Here is a 22,011-nt window from a genome sequence, read left to right on the forward strand (position 1 = left end):
CAAGCCACGGAGCGGGAGGGGAGGACCGAGCCGGCCTGGAAGATAGGGGACATAGAGAGTCAAAGGATGCAGAAAGGGAGGAGAGGAGGGTTGAGGAGGCAGAATCAGGAGATAGGTTGGAGAAGGTTTGAGCAGAGGGAAGAGATGATAGGATGGAAGAGGAGAGAGTAGCGGGGGAGAGAGAGCGAAGGTTGGGACGGCGCGATACCATCCGAGTAGGGGCAGTGTGGGAAGTGTTGGATGAGAGCGAGAGGGAAAAGGATACAAGGTAGTGGTCGGAGACTTGGAGGGGAGTTGCAATGAGGTTAGTGGAAAAACAGCATCTAGTAAAGATGAGGTCGAGCGTATTGCCTGCCTTGTGAGTAGGGGGGGAAGGTGAGAGGGTGAGGTCAAAAGAGGAGAGGAGTGGAAAGAAGGAGGCAGAGAGGAATGAGTCAAAGGTAGACGTGGGGAGGTTAAAGTCGCCCAGAACTGTGAGAGGTGAGCCGTCCTCAGGAAAGGAGCTTATCAAGGCATCAAGCTCATTGATGAATTTTCCACACACAGTCTGTGCCTGTATTTAGTTTTCATGCTAGTGAGGGCCAAGAATCCACTCTCACATAGGTACGTGGTTGCAAAGGGCATCAGTGTCTTAACAATGCGATTTGCCAAGGCAGGATACTCTAAGTGCAGCCCAATCCAGAAAAAAGGCAGTGGCTTCTGATTAAATTCCATTCTCACAGAACCGCTTGTTGCAATTTCGATGAGGCTCTCGTGTTCAGATATCGGTAAGTGGGCTGGAGGCAGGGCATGAAAGGGATAACGAATCCAGTTGTTTGTGTCATCCGTTTCGGGAATGTACCTGCGTAATTGTTCACCTAACTCACTCAGGTGCTTCGCAATATCACATTTGACATTGTCCGTAGCTTGAGTTCATTAGCACACAAAAAAATCACAATGATGTGTGTTGTCCTTGTTAATGCAGACAGAGAAGAGCTCCAACTTCTTAATCATAGCCTCAATTTTGTCCCACAAATTGAATATAGTTGCGGAGTCCCTGTAATCCTAGATTCAGATCATTCAGGCGAGAACAAAACATCACCCAGATAGGCCAGTTGTGTGGGAAACTCATCTTCATGCAAGCGGTCAGACAAGTTAAAATTATGGTCAGTATAAGAAAACTAGAAGCTTGTGTCAATACTTTGCCCCTTGATATGTTGTAAAAGCGTTACATGGTCGCTGCCTATAACATTGCATAGTGCGGAAAATATACAGGTGTTCAGGGGCCTTGCTTTAACAAAGTTTACCATTTTCATTGTAGTGTCCAAAACATATTTCAAGCTGTCAGACATTCCCTTGGCAGCAAAGGCCTCTTGGTGGATGCTGCAGTGTACCTAAGTGGCATCAGGAGCAACTGCTTGCATGCACGTTACCACTTGACTATGTCTCCCTGTCATGAGTTTTGCGCCATCAGTACAGATACCAACACATCTTGACCACCAAAGTCCATTTGATGTCACAAAGCTGTCCAGTTTGTAAAAATGTCCTCTCCTGTTGTCCTGGTTTCCAGTGGTTTGCAGAAGAGGATGTCTTCCTCCTCCACAATAGTATTGGGCTTGCCTGCCCTAGTTACTTTTTAGCTCACCATATAAGACGCTTCATTAATGGTATCGGTTGCTTCTATACATGTCTTACTACTCGAAAGTCGTCTTAATTTAAAAAACTCACGTGGCTTATTTTTCAAATGGGCATGTTTTGTTTCTAAATGTCTGTGCAAGAGTGAATGTTTAATAGAGTTGTGAGATAGTAGTTTTGCACATATAACACACTGTGGCTGAGGAAAGGCACTACTCCCAATATGAGTGAACCCCAATTCAATGTAGTTCTCATCATATTTGCGCATTTTCGATGGTCCAACATCCCTGTCTGTTGTTCGGTGCTATCCTTGGAAAGGGGGCAGTAGCTCTTCAGCTGCATCAGATTCACAACTGTCATTGTACATTCTAGCTGGGCTAACAACAAATGTAGAATTACTGATGTTAGCATTGCATGTGCTCATGTAAGCAGAACAACTTGTGTCATCGACAGGTGCAGGTGTAGCACTGCTGGTCGTAGCAGTATACCAGTAGAGCTGGTATTTAACCATTTATACATTTTCGAGCAAACGAAATGAGCAGCAGCTACGTTTGGCTAAATACGGACTTTTAGTGGTATTCCTGCGAGAGCGTAACGGTTAATGTGATTGGATGTTAATTATTCGACTAGGCTACCTGAATAATTATTCAACTAGACTACCTGAATTTGACATTGCAAATTTATTAAAAATAAAAAACAGAAATATCACATGTACATAAGTATTCAGACCTTTTGCCTTTTACCTCTGGCAGCGATTACACCCTCAAGTTTCTCCCATTCTTCTCTACAGATCCTTTCAAGCTCTATCAATTTGAATGGATAGTGTCGCTACACATCTAATATCAGGTCTCTCTAGAGATGTACAATCTGGTTCAAGTCCGGGCTCTGGCTGGGCCACTCAAGGACATTTAGAGACTTGTCCCAAAGCCACTCTTGTGTTGTCTTCACCCTCCAACAGGTCGTTGTCCTGTTGGAAGGTGAACCTTCCCCCCAGTCTGATAGGCCATAGAGGTGAAATAATTACAATTTAGCATTAACACTGGAGTGATAGATGTGCAGATGATGTTGTGCAAGTAGAGATACTTGGGTGCAAAAGAGCAAGAGGGCAAGTAATATTATGGGGATGGGGTAGTTGGGTGTGCTATTTACAGATTGGCTGTGTACAGATACAGTGATCGATAAGCTTCTCTGACATCTGATCCTTAAAGTTAGAGAGGGAGATATAAGACTCCAGCTTAGGATACAGTTGAAGTTAGAAGTTAACATACACTTAGGTTGGAGTCACAACCACTCAACAAATGTCTATAGTTTTGGAATGTCGGTTAAGAATGTTTATCTTTTTAAGTTTGGAAAAGAGACCCTTTCAGACAGATGTTTCAAATCCTTAAACACAGACTTGGACCAAACACCCTGTCCATAAATAGCAGGCAGAGGAAGCAAAATAGTGATTGCTTTGCAACGCTTGCAGTTAGCTACAGATTCCTTTCAAACCACTCATTGTTGAATTTGCGATTTCCAACTTGTTGTGTAATGTTTATATCCAATGGCCGATGAGCACCGACACGTTTTATCTATAATTTCTCTTCATATGACAAGGATTTGCCAGTAGAATGTCAATGTGATTCATGGTGATGACTGTTTGTTTAGCTTGCTAGCTAAGATTTCGAAAGTACGATGTTGACATAATCAGTCCAATCAAAGCTATGGTAGATATAACGTGATTTGATATAATTTTATCTGTGGCCAATGACCTTAAGCCTTCTTGGATGGGGCACTTCTTTGGCAGCACCCAAAGGCGGCTGTAACTGCCTCGCTCTCCCTGTAGAATATGCTGTGAGCCAATCATGACGCAACTAGAGAACATTACCTGCCCCTGCGCTCTGTATTTTCCCTGGCTGCCCCACCGCCACAGAAAGCACTGAGCTAGGCTGAAACACCTGCATTTTGGAGCTGCCTTACTCAAGGAAGCAAGAAAGAGACCCCGTGTTTTGTACTCCATAAATTTGTTTTGACATTGTTTGCAAATTGATATGTGACACATATTAATGTCAAAATAACATGCAAAACAGGACAAAAATGACAGGTCGACCTCAAAACATGATGCGTCGTCACTGTGTCGGCTAATCACCCAATGGTAGGCTATTCACATTTGCGAGCAATGTGTGTGTGTGGATCTATTTGTTTGCTAGCCGTTTCTTCAATAGATAGATAGAGCTCCCTTTAGTAATTATTGGCCATAATGTCCAGCATACTACTGGCAACACTGGTCGTGCTGAGAAGTCTAAAATATGGTCCAACTAGCAAGTGTTGCACTCTGAAAATATTCCCAATCCCTTGCTGAATGAAAATCGCCCACAATTCCAATTTTCATTCAGACGCTCAACATCAAAGCAATTTTGTAACTGCAGAACCACCACCAGTGTTTTCAAATCTGTGCTCCTGCATATATCGTCAGCTGTCGCACAGACAGTCAGACGCATAGACGGACTGACAGCCAGGAGTCAATATTATTAACCTTTACGTCATAAATTTGTCAGCTAAATTACACATTTATTATGTATCACTCAACTCTCATTTAAGAGTCTCGTTTGTATTTAAAGCGATATAGCTAGATATGTATTGTTGATGTAGTCGTGGATGGATCAGAAGGACAGATAGAACGTGTTCGAGAGAAATTGTCAATAAGGCTATGCATGCAACATGTCATAATTACCTGGAGAAATCTGACCTGCAATTTGTAAACAAAGCTAATGCACTTATAATTCGTAAAACCTGTATTTGTATCGCTTTGAAGTGATCCAAATGGCAAATTAATATTTAATCTATACATTTCGAGACACTATATTTCCAAAAGTATGTGGACACCCCTTCAAATTAGTTGATTTGTCTATTTCAGCCACACCCGTTGCTGATTGGTGTATAAAATCGAGCACACAGCCATGCAATCTCCATAGACAAACATTGGCAGTAGAATGGCCTTACAGAAGAGCTTAGTGACTTCCAATGTGGCACCTTCATAGGATGCCACCTTTCCAAAATGTCAGTTTGTCCAGATCAACTGTAAGTGCTGTTATTGTGAATCAGAAATGTCTAGGAGCAACAAATGCTCAGCCACGAAGTGGTAGGCTACACAAGCTCACAGAACGGGACAACCGAGTGACGAATCACTCTTCGCCATCTGGCAGTCCGCTGGACGAATCTTGGTTTGGCGGAGGCCAGGAAAATGCTACCTGCTCGATTGCAAAGTGCCAACTGTAAAGTTTGGTAAGGGAGGAATAATGGTCTGGGGCTGTTTTTCATGGTTCGGGCTAGGCCCCTTAGTTCCAGTGAAGGGACATCATAACGCCACAGCATAAAATGACATTTTAGACGATTCTGTCCTTCTAACTTTGTGGCAACAGTTTGGGTAAGTCCCTTTCCTGTTTCAGAATGAACCCCCCCCCCCTTCCCCCGTGCACAAAGTGAGGTCCATACAAAAATGGTTTGTCGAGATTGGTGTGGAAGAACTTGACTGGCCTGCACAGAGCCCTGACCTCAACCCCATTGAAACACCTTTGGGATGAATTGGAAGGCCGACTAAGAGCCAGGCCTAACCGCCCAACATAACTACTCAACTTCAATAATGCTCTTGTGGCTGAATAGAAGCAAGTTTCCTACACCAATGTTCCAACATCTAGTGGAAAGCCTTCCCAAAAGAGTGGAGGCTATTATAGCACAAAGGTGGGACCAATTCCTTATTAATGTCCATGATTTTGGAATGAGATGTTCGACGAGTAGGTGTCCATATACTTTTGGTGAAGTAGTGACATTTTATTTAGGTCTTACTGAGTCTGGCTTTAATTAAACGTATTTGTCACATTTCACTTTCCATATGACTATCACTCAAAAATCTAATATTCAGAGTTCCATTCCTTGCGATGCTTGACAATTTTATTTCAAAATAGAAGTTGACAAAGCTGAATATTTTACCAGTTGAGGAGTCTATCGCTGACTGTCATTGAGTGATTGGTTCTACTGTTGTAATGGATAAGAGCGTTTGCTAAATGACTCAAATGTAAATGTAATACTTATAATACTAGGCCACCATCTAGTGGAAAATGTGTGGTATACTGTAGTTTTACTTTAGCACCATAGCATCAAATAGCCTATGACCATTTCAACAATATTGCATTGATGTGTATTGTGTAAATAATGTTCTTATTCACTTCCTCAGGCATACAGTAGTTTTGACCATTGTTCTTTCTTGATCGATTAATCAGACGGACGTCCAAGCCATTGCACGGTGCTTCAACTGAAAGAAAAAGGAATTCCAAAAATGTTTTCCCAAATGAATAAAACCAGGTGTGACATTAGGTGGGACTGTTGACCTCCCTCTGCTCAAGCCATGTGATTCCCTATTGACTATCTGCTCCATCTGTTGGAGGCTGGAAACACTCAAATCGTGGTACAGACCGACTCTTATCATACACTGTAGCTGTTTTATTTGACTCTTGATAGTCTTTTTCTGCCTTTTTCAAGTGCTTTAAGGTTATTTTTTTGTAATGAGAAGCGCTACAGAAGTTGAATAAATTGTTGTTAATAGGCTTTTCAAATAGGCTTGAGTGGGTTACGTTATTCACAGTAAACATTAAGATGATCAATTAACAGATGTTAGCAATATACTCGTGACTATATAATATAACATGCTGTACTTGATCTAACACTGACTCATATCCCTGTAGAGAGTATATGATTGTTGGGATGAATTCCATGCATAGCCCCTTTCCCTTCTTTCCCTATTCAGCCTGTGTAGCCTACGTTGATCTCAGCTAGACTCCTTGGCTCCCACTCTCCTGGATTTAGCCGCACAGCACTAATCATCATCCCTCAAGGATTCCGCACAAAATCGTTTCAAACCATAGTCAATGACAACTTGAGGAATAAGAAGAGAATAAGACAAATTTCGTGTCATTTTGATAGCAGGTGCCCTGCCGCGAGTCGCATAACATGTAGAATGGAGAAAGGGACGTCACTTCAAGGTAAATTATCTTTTTACAGATCAGTTAATTGGTGTTTTTTCCGACCTTCCATTACTGTATTCCCTGCGGAACCATTGTAAGTTGTTTCTAGTCGTTTATTATGTTCTCTGATTATATTGTAATGTTCTTAATGGGTGGTTTTCGTTCATTTGAAATGTCCATAAAAACATCCTATAATTCCAAATATACCTGTTGGAAGCCCGGTTTTTATTATCGCATTAGGATCTAGGATCTTAATTTCACAGCCGACCCATGTTTGACACACACCAGTTAGGAGAAAGGCAGGTATAACTTGCCAACTCTTGTTTCAAACAATTCCGGGTACGTGGGCGCACTAATTAAGTGTTGTGCAAGATAACAGCCAAGGAAATGTTTCCAAATGAAAAATGACAGAGAATCTCAATGGAGTGGTTAACTTTATGATGAAGATTGAAAAAGGCATGTGGACATCCTGATTATCTAGTCTATTATATTCTAGCTACCCCATGGCTTTATGTTTGTGAGGGAAGACGCTTATGGCTTGACGCGGTCTGAAGACCTTTTTCTGTCATTCATTTATTCAGCTACTATGACACCTGTCATATGGCAGAATAAATAGTACTGTTAATGATCCGCTCAAATATACCTTATGCATTAACTGAAGTCCAGACTGATATGATTCACATCGTGTTGGTTTAGGTGTGTCTAACCTTTTTCCCACAGCTTCAATGTTGCTTTAATGATAATATGAGGCCAAGGTCCAGGACACAAAGCACAATAGAATACTCTCTCCCTTTCACGGTATGCTGGCTGTCACAGGCTGTCCCTCTACTGTAGCCTAGGTGAGGGCAGAGGCAGCTCTGCAGTCATGTCTCCTGTGGCTGTACAGGTCTAATGAGCCTAGCTGCTGATAAGTGACTCACTCTCCCTCCTCTCCCTGTGCCTCAGCTCTCCCACACTCCATAAAGCTCCTTTCAGATCCTGCTCAATGGAAACGGCCTTGTCTCTCCTCTGTCTCAGACAGTCACAGCTATCCGCTGTTCTGTTCTCTTGCCAATGCCAACATACTTAAATAGCCGATTGAGGTGCCTGATACAGGTGTAGGATCTTAATTTGAGCCAGTTTACTACAGCAGGAAATTAATCCTGCAGTAACAGGAAATATACATTTTTTATATGGATTATAATTAATGGACAATTTTGTAGCGTTTTATGCATTTTTCATAAGGTAAAATCAAGTCTGACATTTCAAAGTGGAAATGACAAACTTCAGAAGTCTTTTTAAACCTCAAATACACTACACGTTTATTGCAGGAAAGTTATACTGCAACAGGGTAATCCTGTGAGATCCGTTGGAGCAAGGATGTTGATAACGGCGTGATGAACCCCTGGCATTTACATTATCATCCAATGATGTTTTCTTATTCAGGTCATTTTAATATAGTGTATGATTGGGTAGATTTTGTTTGTGTAATCTGATTGCATTCAGGAAAGGTGAGGTTAGAGAGGATCAGGTCATTCTTTTACTCCATTGAAATGAATGTTCTCCTATCGGTGAATTGTAATTGCCGTATTCTGTTGTCAGCATTCTCGTTTAGGAGATTGTATTGTGTTCCCTAGAAACAAAAGTCTAGAGTGAAAGCTCGGTTTTCCATCTATAATCCTCCTTACACTATTATCCTCTCTACGTGCTTGGTTCGTTAGTAAATATTGGTTATGGATTAGTAGTTAGCTTCACATAAACAGCTATTAACGCCGAAAGAACATAGGACTGCATCCAGGGAGATCACTGTACTTTTCTTTTCATCCAGCTGTGTGAAATGGCAAGATACACCCAATTATTCTTCAGCCATTTCGCACAGTCAAATATCAATACAGACTTACGCCTCCGCAAGGAACAGACTTTCAACCCCTTTTATTTGACAACATCGTCATCATCACTAAAAGGAACGGACCAACTGTCAAATAAAGGTGACCATTGGGTGCTCTTACATTGGACAAGATGTTAAAGGATTAAAATAGCGACCCTCGAGGCAGGTGGTCTCACTGTCTGGGAGATAGGAGAAAACAAATCTGTTTGGTCTGCATGAGATTTTTTAGCTTGTTATTAGCTTCTGGTTATCAGATTGAGTTACAGAAAAAAAATATAATAATAATAATAAATCTCCGTACAGAAAACTATTACCAGAATATTGTTCATATATTCTCTTTCTCTCTCTCTCTCTCTCTCTCTCTCTCTCTCTCTCTCTCTCTCTCTCTCTCTCTCTCTCTCTCTCTCTCTCTCTCTCTCTCTCTCTCTCTCTCTCTCTCTCTCTCTCCCCCTTTCTCTCTCTCCCTCTCCCTAGCATTATGTTGATCCCAGCAGCTCTTCTATCCAGAGATGCTCACCAGCTCAGATAAATCTCTCTCTCTGATGCCAGACCACTGTGCCCCAGTGGGTTTGGCTTCCGGTCCCAAAGTCTGCACCACCAGTAGGGGGATGCACGGCACCCGCTCCTCCCTCTCTCTCCCTGAGCCCGAGGCATGGCGTCGGACCCCGATGCCCAGCCCGGGCACCACCCGTCAGGGGGGCCTAGCCCAGGGGTCCCGTTCCTGCTCCCTGCAGGTTCCCCGCTCCGGCCTGGAGACCCTCGCTCTACCCCCGCGGGCAGCCAGCTTCGACGTCCCTTACAGGGTGGAAAAGGCCAGGTCGGACACAGGCTCGGGGTCTGTGAGCCCCTGTAGTATGCAGAGGAGACGCGGGGGCATCGTGGATCAGAAGGATGTGATCAGAGCCCACGAGTCACACAAGATGCAGAGCACACCACAAGCCCGCAGGAAAGAGTGGGAGTAAGTACACAAGATAGAGGGGGAGGGGTTCTCTCTTCACATCTCTGGCATGTGTCAAGATGAAAAGAAGCACGGGGAAAGAAAAGTACAGAATGTATACAGGAATAAAATGTATACTGTCATTTATAGGAATGCACAGTATAATCAGCCAACATTAAGGTCAGTGGCGTAGCGCAGTTTTGCAGGGCCCACGCAAGGTTCGAGCATGCCTCCCCAACCCCCCCAAAATATATTATTATAATTATTCTTACTATTTATTATTATATTTTTGCCATGGGGCAGAGAAAAATTATGTTGAACCCAAGCTACAGTATGCGTAGCTTGCTTGTGGAACATTGAGCTCTGAAGCCTGGAGCTCTGATTAACTCCTTAGCATCAGGAAGGAACTCCTTAGGAACTCACTTGACTGTGCCACTCTATCACTGTCGACCCCCCTCATTTCTCTATCCCCCTCTCGCCCCCCAACACACGCTCTTCATCATACCGTACATACAGCACATACTGGTATATACTTGGTCCTTGTGTCACTCTCTTCGTCTCTGTCTCTCTCATGCTTTCTTTCTCTCATGCGTCCTCTCTCTCTCTATTTCTCTCTGATGAATTCACTCTCATTCTGTCTTCTCTGTGCTCTCTCTCACTCTGTCATACACACGTACGTAATTACTCTTTTGTATCCCTATTACACAAGCACACACTCTCTTGCTTCACCCCCCCACCGCCCCCTCACTCATTCATCATATACAGCCAAACATAATTGGGAGAGCTGTTTATTTTGGGTTGCAACCCAGTGTTCCAATGTGCAACATTGAATGCAACGGTTACTCTCTCAGTCTTGCACTATGGTGTCTATCAGGTCTGGGAATCACTGGGAATTTACCCTTATCAACAGTTTCAGCATGTCAAAATGAGATTCAATTTGGGAACTCACACATTTATTCCCACGCGTTCCCCCCGAATCCCACCTCAAGTGTTTTTGGAGGCCTAATAGCATGTCCAGCAGAAAGGCCAGGCATCATGGTTTATCTGAGTGTAGTGTGTATACCTGACCATTAGAGGATGCCACAGAATAAAACAAAGCAGACCGTGGAAAATCAGATAGATAGTGGAGATGACAATTGAAAGAGAACGTCTTGTTCTTCCTAGCGGTACACAAAATAGTTTGGGTATTTGCTAAACTAGAGCAGTAGAGATGGTGAGGCTACACAAGTAGTGGACGACTGGTTTCAATAAAGTATTTCTAAGGATCTTACGAAAGGTAACAAATAACTTTTAATTGACATATGACTGCGTGTCTGAAGATGGAAACCTTTTTGACAAGTGTCACAGGATGGGATGGACCAACCACTTTTGACTGACAGTTGTCATCTTTGAACAATATTGTACAGGATAGTGATTGCCGTAGGAGACATGAACAACATTTTACCATGATCAAAATGCAACTTTGATTTGGGGTGTGGTGTACAGTTTGTTACGAAGACTATGTCTATTTATATAAGCTTCAGTTATTGGTATGTCCAAACCAACATAACTGAGGAATATAGTGTGTCTGTTGCTAGGTAACAGAGAAAAATAAAAAGGATAAAGCCACTTCAGTCACTATTTTTTGGTGAAAGTCTCTGTCGACAGTTACATAAATGCTCTTCCGAGTTCTGGCGATAAGTACACCCATTAACGTTTTAACGTGGTGCATCTGGGAATATCTTTAAAAAGGGCTGTGCTTATTATAATTTCCTCCTCCTAAAAGTTGTGAAGAGATAAATACATCATTTGTTTTCCTTCTTTTTCTGGAGAAACAAGAGATGGCACCGGAACTGCTCTTCTCCTCTTTGTATATCCAATACAAAACTTTCTACTGAAACACATAATAACAGCACACCTTTTCTGCCATGACCCCCTTACTGGGGTCATCTTAGTGGAGGTGTAGTGCAGATGTGGCCTCCACCTACTACATCCGGTTACCCCCACCAGAACAGGCAGAAGGTTACTCGATTGTTCCTGGTGCTGTCTTAGGAACAACCATGCTGAACCTTCTGATGCCATGAATTATGAAGTGACATCTGAAGGCATGATTGTTATGCATGACGTGGATTCAATCTGGAAACAAACTCAAACGTGTTTCTCTGTGCAACTTTGATGATTAGACATTGGATCATGATCGGTTGTTACATCCAACATAGTAAGCTGAGCGGTGTTCATACACGTTCAGTTCACTTATTTTACCGGATAGAAATAATGTTTGAACGTGGTATTGGCCTCTCCGTTTATCTAGAGGGACTGAAACCTTGACATGATGTGCTTGAAGCGGAGTTGCCCTGGGGGGGAAAACGATTTCTGTAGGAAGAGGTTGCTCTATTGTGCAATGTGGCTTTTGTTAGCAAAATGAAAAGAACAGAGCAGAAATTCAAGAGAGCTGTGTCGCTATGGAAACAACTGTTAAGATAGAGAAAAAGAATGTTTACAGAAATTTACAAATATTTTAGGCCTACCTCTGAGGGTCTTTTTTTGTACTTTATGTAATTTAGGTTTATGTAAAACAGATAGCTGGATATAAATATGTTTTTTTTTCTTTTTTTTTCTCCCTCCTTCTTTTCGCTCCCCCTCTCTTTCTTTCTCTCTTTATCTCTCTCCTTATCTGCACATACAGTATACATCGCATACAGTATACCCATAGGGATGGGGGGAGGGAGTGTTTGGGCGACGTGGTAGTCATTTGTAAGACCCATCTCCACATCTCCCTCGGCCCCCATTGGGAAGGGAAGGACAGCCGCAGATGGAATGAGAGAGCCTGGTTGCCAAATGAGGTCTCCATCACACTCAACTAGTGTTAAAGCCCCTGCTTTCTCCTCTCTCTCCCTCATAAAGGGGGGCGGCCCTTCAATATCTATTTCATGATCTATTTTTATTTCAGTCATGATATTCCGATATTAGCACAATGACCTGGATTGGTTAAATGTTTTTAACAGTAGGCTACAAGTTCGTCTTCACGAATACAAATATCTCAATGCTCTGGGTGTGTAGCCTAAAGCGAATACAGTCACCTCCAAAAGTGTTGGCGCTCTTGATAACGGATGATTTCATACAGCAACACATTTTTGGTTGTTTTTGGCTCTGTACTCCAGCACTTTCGATTAGAAATGATACAATGAATATGAGGTTAAAGTGCAGACTGTCAGCAACTCCAGCAAGACAATGACCCCAAGACAAACTCCTACCTAATATATTGAATTATGCTTGGTTGACAACGCAACCATATATCAACTATCTACTGCTTGGATAGTTAGATCTGAGCCACTGGCTTAATCCTATTATTTGATTTCTTTAACTTGTATTTTTTGGTTGAGATGCAGATTTGAATCCATCATATCATAAGTTAATAGGCTATTTACCATATTGCAAAAGTGTTACTGAATTGTGTTTGGCTGTCAATGCAAACAAATATCAACATTTAAAGGAGATGAACTCATCACTAAGCTAAGGACCCTGGGACTAAACACCTCTCTCTGCAACTGGATCCTGGACTTCCTGATGGGCAGCCCCCAGGTGGTATGGGTAGGCAACACTGATCCTCAATACTGGGGCCCCTCCGGGGTGTGTACCTAGTCCCCTCCTGTACTTGCTGTTCACCCATGACTGCGTGGCCAAACATAACTCCAACACCATCATTAAGTTTTCTGACGACACAACACCGACAACGATGAGACAGCCTATAGGGAGGAGGTCAGAGAACTGGCAGTGTGGTGCCAGCACAACAACCTCTCCCTCAATGTGAGCAAGACAAATGAGCTGATCGTGGACTACAGGAAAAGACGGGCTGAACAGGCCCCCATTAACATCGACGGGGTTGTAGTGGAGCGGGTCGAGAGTTTCAAGAGAGTTTCCTTGCTGTCCGCATCACCAACAAACTATCATGGTCCAAACACACCAAGACAGTCGTGAAAAGGGCATGCATGACATAACCTTTCCCCATCAGGAGACTGAAAGGATTTGGCTTGGGTCCCCAGATCCTCAAGAAGTTCTACAGCTGCACCATCGAGAGCACCCTGACCGGTTGCATCATCACCTGGTATGGAAATTGTTCGGCATCTGACCGTAAGGCGCTACAGAGGGTAGTGCGTATGGCCCAATACATCACTGGTGCCAAGCTTCCTGCCATCCAGTACCTATATAATAGGCAGTGTCAGAGGAAAGCCCATAAAATTGTCAGAGACTCCAGTCACCCAAGGCATAGATTGTTTTCTCTGCTACCGTACGGGCAAGCGATACCGGAGCACCGGTAGTCTAGGACCAGGTCTAGGACCAAAAGGCTCCTTATCAGCTTCTACCCCCAAGCCATTAGACTGCTGAACAATTCATCAAATGGCCACTGGTCAATTTACTTTGACACCCCCCCATTTGTTTTGTACACTGCTGCTGCTGGCTGTTTATTATCTATGCATAGTCACTTCACCCCTACCTACATGTACAAATGACCTCAACTAACCTGTACCCCTGCACACTAACTCGGTACCGGTACCCCCTGTATATAGCCCAGTTATTGTTATTTTATTGTGTTACTTTTTATTATTTTTTACTTTAGTTTATTTGTTGTATTCTGCGCATGTGACAAATAAAGTTTGATTTGATTTGAGATGTTTCTTCTGCTTGGATAGCTCCACCCATGCCACTGAGTCTGACTTTAATTCCAGTTTGTCTACAAATTAATAATTTACACGTTAGATTCATGTCTCCATTTCAACCAAAAATCTAAGTTAAAGAATAGGGTCAAATCAAACTTTTAATGCACTTTAAATACAGTTTGATTTGATTTAATCCTATTCCAGTGGCAATTTTATCATGTAAATCTTGGTGGGGCAAACTTTTTTTTTTGCAAAGCCAATACACAGTACTACACTAAACAATACATGAATTTCCATATAACGGTGACAAGCGGTGCCCAAAAACTGGGCATACATAAAGGTGTCCCAACAGCAGTCTCAACACCTTATTACTGTTACTCCTGGCTATCGGAGCCTTTTCTGGCAGCGAAACAGTTCATTCAGCCTAATTTCCTGCCTTTTAAAAATCTGATATGTCTGACTTGCTTAGACAAATGTGGTTTCTTCTAACAATCGAGGTGTACAAACTATGGCATAAGGGGACGACGAGCGTATAAAAGGCAATCCGTAATTTCGATTAAGACATTAATGAGCAACCTAGGACGGATGTAGTCAATATAACTATATAACATTTTTTTTAAATGGCCACATAGAAATGGCCTTGTTTTTGAAAGAAAAGCACATTTTTTGTCCATTAAAATAACATCAAATTGATCAGCAATACAGTGTAGACATTGTTAATGTTGTGAATGACTATTGTAGCTGGAAACAGCTGATTTTTAATGGAATATCCACATAGGTTTACATAGGCCCATTATCAGCAACCATCACTCCTGTGTTCCAATGGCACGTTGTGTTAACTAATCCATGTTTATAATTTTAAAAGGCTAATTGATCATTAGAAAAACCTTTTGCAATTATGTTAGCACAGCTGAAAACTGCTATGCAGATTAAAGAGGCAGTGAAACTGGCCTTCTTGAGATAAGTTAAGTATCTGGAGCATCAGCATTAGTGGGTTCGTTAACAGGCTCAAAATGAACAGAAACAAATACTTTTTTTCTGAAACTCGTCAGTCTATTCTTGTTCTGAGAAGTGAAGGCTATTCCATGTGAGAAATTGCCAAAAACTGAAGATTTCGTACAACACTGTGTACTACTCCCTTCACAGAACAGCGCAAACTGTTTCTAACCAGAATAGAAAGAGGAGTGGGAGGCCCTGGTGCACAACTGAGCAAGAGGACAAGTACATTTGAGTGTCTAGTTTGAGAAACAGATGCCTGACAAGTCCTCACCTGGCAGCTTCATTAAATAGTACCTGTAAAACACCAGTCTCAACGTCAATGAAGAGGCGACTCCGGGATGCTGGCCTTCTAGTGACCCTGAACTTTTGAATGGTAGTATATATATATATATATATGTATATATATATGTATATATATATATATATATATATATATATGTGTATATATGTGTATATATATATATGTGTATATATATGTATATATATATATATATATGTGTATATATATATATATGTATATATATGTGTATATATATATGTATATATATGTATATATATATATGTGTATATATATGTATATATATGTATATATATATGTATATATATATACATGTATATATATATACATATGTATATATATATATGTATATATATGTGTATAAAAATGTGTATATATATGTGTATATATATATGTATATATATATATATATATGTATATATATGTATATATATGTATATATATATGTATATATATACATGTATATATATAGGCCAGCACATATATATATATATACATGGGAAAAAAACATACATATATATAATGGTGGGTAGAATATGGGGCATATTTATATATATTATATACACACACATATATATGTATATATATGTTTTTATGTATGTTTTTATATATGTATATATATATATATGTGTATATGTATGTTTTTTTTTTAGCTAATCCCTGGGACTCAAAATGAGAATTTCAACAAGCATTTTTCTATGGCTGGACATGCTTTCAACCTGTCTACCCCTACCCATGTCAGCAGCTCTACACCCCCCACAGCAACTTGCCCTAGCCTCCCCCAATTCTCCTTCACCCAAATCCAGATAGCTGATGTTCTGAAATAGCTGAAAAATCTGGACCCCTACAAGTCAGCTGGGCTAAGACAATCTGCACCCTTTGTTTCTAAAATGATCCACCACAATTGTTGCAACCCCTATTACTAGCCTGTTCAACGTCTCTATCGTATCGTCTGAGATCCCCTCTTCAAAGGGGTGACACTCTAGACCTATATCCATCCTACCCTGCCTTTCTAAGGTCTTCGAAAGCCAAGGTAATTAACAAAGAGATCACTGACTATTTCGAATCCCACCATACCTTCTCTGATATGCAATCTCGTTTCCGAGCTGGACATGAGTGCACCTCAGCCACGTTCAAGGTCCTAAACAATATCGTAACCACTATTGATAAAAGACAATAATGTGCAGCTGTATTCATCGACCTGGCCAAGGCTTTCGACTCTGTCAATCACAGTGTTCTTATTGGCAGACTCAATAGCCTTGGTTTCTCAAATGACTGCCTTGCCTGGTTCACCAACTACTTCTCAGACAGAGTTCAGTGTGTCAAATCGGAGGGCTTGTTGTCCGGACCTCTGGCAGTCTCTATGGGGGTGCCACAGGGTTCAATTTTCGGGTCGACTCTTTTCTCTGTATATATCAATGATGTCGCTCTTGCTGCTGGTGATTCTCTGATCCACCTCTACACAGACGACACCATTCTGTATACATCTGGCCCTTCTTTTGACACTGTGTTAACTAACCTCCAGACGAGTTTCAATGCCATACAACTCTCCTTCCATGACCTCCAACTTCTCTTAAATCCAAGTAAAACTAAACGCATGCTCTTCAACCTATCGCTGTCCTCACATGCCCACCCGTCCAGCATCCCTACACTGGACGGTTCTGACTTAGAATATGTGGGCAACTACACATACCTACGTGTCTGGCTAGACTGTAAACTCTCCTTCCAGACTCAAGCATCTTAAGCATCTCCAATCCAAAATAAATCTAGAATCTCCTTCCTATTTCGCAACAAAGCATCCTTCACTCATGCTGCCAAACATACCCTCGTAAAACTGTCGTACCGATTCTTGACTTCGGCAATGTCATTTACAAAATAGCCTCCAACACTCTACTCAGCAAACTGGATGCAGTCTATCACAGTGCCATACGTTTTGTCACCAAAGCCCCATATTCTACCCACCATTGCGACCTGTATGCTCTCGTTGGCTGGCCCTCGCTTCATATTCGTTGCCAAACCCACTGGCTACAGGTCATTTATAAGTCTTTGCTAGGTAAAGCCCCGCCTTATCTCAGTTCACTGGTCACCAACTTGTTCTCAACTGACCTACCTGGTTAAATAAAGGTATAATAAAATGAATGACTGGTCGCCACTGTTCTATTCTTTAAATTAAATTTTTGGTTGAGATGGAGAGATGAATCCATCATATTTATTATGAACTTGTAGATTCCATTTGAAATCAACCAACGTTTTTAGTTGAAACCTGGGCTGAATTTGAACAATAGCTGTTGATGACTTTCCAAATGCTATATAGGCTTAAAAATCTTAATTGATGATATACAGTAGGATTGATGGTTACCTCTAATTTGCTATGTTAAGTAGAAGGTCCTTCCAGGCCTATAGTTTTTTTCTTCTTATTGTGGATATTACTTAGAAGATATTACGTCGTTTTAAGGTTTGTCTATGTTGAAAATTGGTTTCCATGATGACATAATCCTATGGAGGAAATGTTACACTCGAAACAACAGTTGACTACTTTTTCAAATCCAATGTATTGTCCATGTAGATTCCACATCACAATACATTAACAACGTTGATTAAACCAGTTGGTGCCCAGTGGGAGGCTAGTGTCGTGTTAGTGGTTCTATAGAAACCCTTACAGTTCATGTTGATGGTGTGTTCTCTGATGCAATGACTGTCACCTAGTGGTACCAATGACAAACCTCATATTATGCAGAAAACCTTTTGAAATGCATTTCAGAGAAAGAGGCCTAGAGTATGTGTGTCTACCTGTATTTTACTATAAGATAATGCTCACAGATAGGATTCCTAATGTGTTCCTTCAATTTCAAAGGCGATTTCAGCCCACCCTTCTACCCACCCCTTTATGAATTATGCTTCTTGCTATACATTTAGAACTTACAAGGATCTGCAAATGGTCTGGATAATGGATTTATGTAATGCATAGTTCATGCGTATTTTTTGGAAAGTGACAATTTTGAGAACATGTCAGCGTATATCATTGAACGCTGAAAGATGTATTGCCATGGAAACGGAAATATGATTTTTCTATCTTATGATAATTCTCATTGGGATGGATGTTGACAATTGCCATACTGAAAGACGTGGGAGGGGGTTGCGTTGCGCAAGCGTGCGGGAGCTTGCGCTCGCAGCGCATTTAGAGGCAGGTGATCATTTTGAAAGATAAGCGTGCGCATATCAAAACAGTATTATCGCATCCAATGTTTCTATCTCCAGAAACAATTACATTTCTGATTGATAAGCGGATAAAGGAATGCAAAAATGTGTTAGTACACCAATCGTTCCGGAAAGTTACCAATATCGAATTTGGCTGGACGAGAGGAGATGCTTAAAGTTGTTGGAGACGAGTATTCCATTAACTAACGAAGATCAACTGGGTTTAGGCTAAACATGCATTCTATAGTGTACGTAACTCACGTTAATAGTTTTTAGAAAGTCGGTGTATCCAATGATTTGCTTATGTCGAAACTTGCCTGGAGCGTGGCTAACTATCACTTTTCACTCGCCTGGACAGATGGGATGATTGATATGCAATAGATTGAGTTATTTTACAATCCGTGTAACCGAATCGTTATACATTGTGGTATTTGTATTAAGACGCCTCACGAATTTGACCTTTTATAGTTTACTTCAGCATGGAATGACATTACATGTAACTTTTTCAGGGATACTTTTGGTGCTCCAAAAGGTCGTCTCAGGCTGTCAATGGATTGAAAGTGGATCTTTTACTATTTCAATCCATTCGATTTTTCATGTTTTGATATACAAGAAAACAACATTTCTACAAGGCTTATCATCGTTTTTTCTTCCATAGAATGGCTCGGTTTGGAGAAGAGGTTCAGATGGCGATGGATTCTCGAGACTCCGGGGACCCGGAGCACGGGGAGGACGGCGGGGACACGGCTTCAGGTACAGGGTCAGGGACAGGGTCAGGGACGCTGAAACAAACCAAAGCAGCGAGGGCGCGCACCATGGCTCTTTACAACCCTATACCCCACCGGCAGAACTGCCTCACCGTTAACAGGTCACTCTTTATATTCGCCGAGGACAATTTCATTCGGAAAACTGCCAAGAGGATCATAGAATGGCCATATCCTTCCTTATACTTTAAAGACTCACTATAAATCTTACCTCGTGTATAGCACAGCACTTTAGAGTAGTTTTCCGTTGTCTAAAAGTTGGCGCTACATTGACTTTAGTGCAGTTCAGCACCATGGAAAGCGCCATTCTTATCAAGTGCGCTATTATACAGATGTTTCACTATTGGAATTTAGTGAATTTAGTTGTAGGTTATGTTATGTAATGGCTGTCCTCAGTCATCACTATAGTTCTTTAGATTTGATTGGACTGTTACCTGCAATATTTTATTTGATGAGGCACGGCACATTTGTCTATAAGTCCAATGTTACTGTCTGTCTGTCAATCTATCATTTTCCATTTTTCATGACTAAATAGCTGGTCTACCATCTGTACCTTTATCCATCTCCCTCAAACCCATAGTTGTACCTATTGTGCAATAAAATGCTGTGTGAATGTGAGCTGGTTGTGCTCACTGAAGTTAACAGGCCTAGGTTGTAAGCATATCTCTGCTGCCTTGGTGCATGATGGAACATAAACAAGAGTAAGAGTCGGGACAAATGCGTTATTCTTTTCACTTTTGTGTTTTGCGACACAAACATCTGTCCCTGTCGGTCATTGCAGATACTTTTGCTGTATGAAACTGGCTCAAATTAAGATCCTACGTCTGTACTAACACGTTCTTGTGCTTTACATTCTAGCCATACAGATATTGCTTTGATTCCCTAATGCAATACACTGCTCTTTTGAGAGTCATCACACTCACACATTGTGTCACTCTCCTGCTTGCTGTGATCAAACCGCCATCCTAGTTGTTGTGTGGGTGTGGGACCTGAGTGGTCAAGGCAAGTTGAATGCAAAGGGTTGGAGGTGTAAGGGCGAGACTGTGAGTGTTCCGGACCAGATAGTATTTTATTTTCTGCACTTGATTGAGCTTTTGTGAGGCAATGGACCTAATAGAATCATCGCCAAAGTGCACATGTTCTACACATGGCACTTCCAGGCAGGTTCAATCAAACTCTTAGAATATTTGAAAGAAAACAATACTTTGTGAGCCCAGGTCTGGTAGTTGGTGGTGAGTATTCATTCAAGTGACTGTGAGAATGACTAATGGGAGTCATGAATCTGCAGAGTATTCTTTTGTTGAGGAGTATTATTTTGTTCTCTGGATTGGCTATTTTTAAATAGTTTGAGTCGTGCTGACATGATGTGGACTCATTCACAGTAGCTCCCAGAGGCTCCTGCCACATCCTACCTCAGTGAGTTAGTGACACCATTTTCACTCAGGGCTAGAAATGAATAATGACGGAGCGAGTGTTCCATGTGGCACCTCTTACCACAGCCAAGACACACACACACACACACACACACACACACACACACACACACACACACACACACACACACACACACACACACACACACACACACACACACACACACACACACACACACACACACACACACACACACACACACACACACACACACGGGCACACACACGGGCACACACACGGGCACACACACACACACACGGGCACACACACACACACACACACACACACACACACACACACACACACACACACACACACACACACACACACACACACACACACACACACACACACACACACACACACGGGCACACACGCACACACACACACACACACACACACACACACACGGGCACACACACACACACACACACGGGCACACACACACACACACACACACACACACACACACACACACACACACACACACACACACACACACACACACACACACACACACACACACGGGCACACACACACACACACACACACACACACACACACACACACAGGGGCACATACACACAGCGATGCAACAGCAAGTCTGTGGGTATCACATTTCACATCCAACAGGTCCCTCAAAGAGTTGTCCTGTGGGAAGAGGCTGTCAGGGCCAAAGTTACTTTTGAGCACACTCAGATAACTGTTACTATAATGTTGCCATGGCTACCGTATTATCTCTGACTGCTTTGTTTCGATGCCATTCTCTATATCAACCATTCCATCGTCCATCCGTCCAGTTTTCATTTTACTGGAACTACCAACACCCACAGCCATAGAAGTGTAACAGATTCCATTGCAATGATAAGCCCCCTCCCCTCCCCACAACACCAATATAATAATCACTATCACTATCATCTGTTTGTAAATGGATTGTTGTGTACTGTATATGATAGTGTAAAAAAGCCCTTTCCTTAACCTTATGGCCCTTACACCGTTTGAGTGGGTGATCCTGGCAACCATCACGGCCAACTGCATCGTTCTGGCCCTGGAGCAACATCTTCCTGGGGAGGACAAGACTCCCATGGCCAAAAGACTGGTGAGACCACAGGCCCTGATTGCTTTCTATTAGACTTTTAGTCTGCATCTCAAATGGCCCACTATTCACTGTAGTGTTTTAACTTACAGTAAATTGGTTACAGAGTTAAATGGGACCACAGTTCATTTCATTAAGAATTATCTACAGATCTTATTTACAAGAGA

The 22,011-nt window shown here is 41.8% G+C and overlaps 1 protein-coding gene across 1 annotated transcript in view; it reads left to right on the top strand.

Annotated features, from left to right (window-relative positions):
- The first annotated feature begins 6,427 nt into the window (after nt 1-6,427).
- LOC124040660 (voltage-dependent R-type calcium channel subunit alpha-1E-like) overlaps nt 6,428-22,011 on the top strand; it is a 103,741-nt gene continuing 88,157 nt past the window's right edge. Inside the window, exons 1-4 of the mRNA XM_046357740.1 lie at nt 6,428-6,632; nt 8,956-9,439; nt 19,209-19,484; nt 21,742-21,847. Coding sequence (XP_046213696.1) covers nt 8,991-9,439; nt 19,209-19,484; nt 21,742-21,847 — 831 coding nt within the window. The 5' untranslated portion in view covers nt 6,428-6,632; nt 8,956-8,990. The remainder of the gene's footprint in view (nt 6,633-8,955; nt 9,440-19,208; nt 19,485-21,741; nt 21,848-22,011) is intronic.

The sequence above is a fragment of the Oncorhynchus gorbuscha genome, linkage group LG08 (genome assembly GCF_021184085.1).
Source record: "Oncorhynchus gorbuscha isolate QuinsamMale2020 ecotype Even-year linkage group LG08, OgorEven_v1.0, whole genome shotgun sequence".
Taxonomy (NCBI): domain Eukaryota; kingdom Metazoa; phylum Chordata; class Actinopteri; order Salmoniformes; family Salmonidae; genus Oncorhynchus; species Oncorhynchus gorbuscha.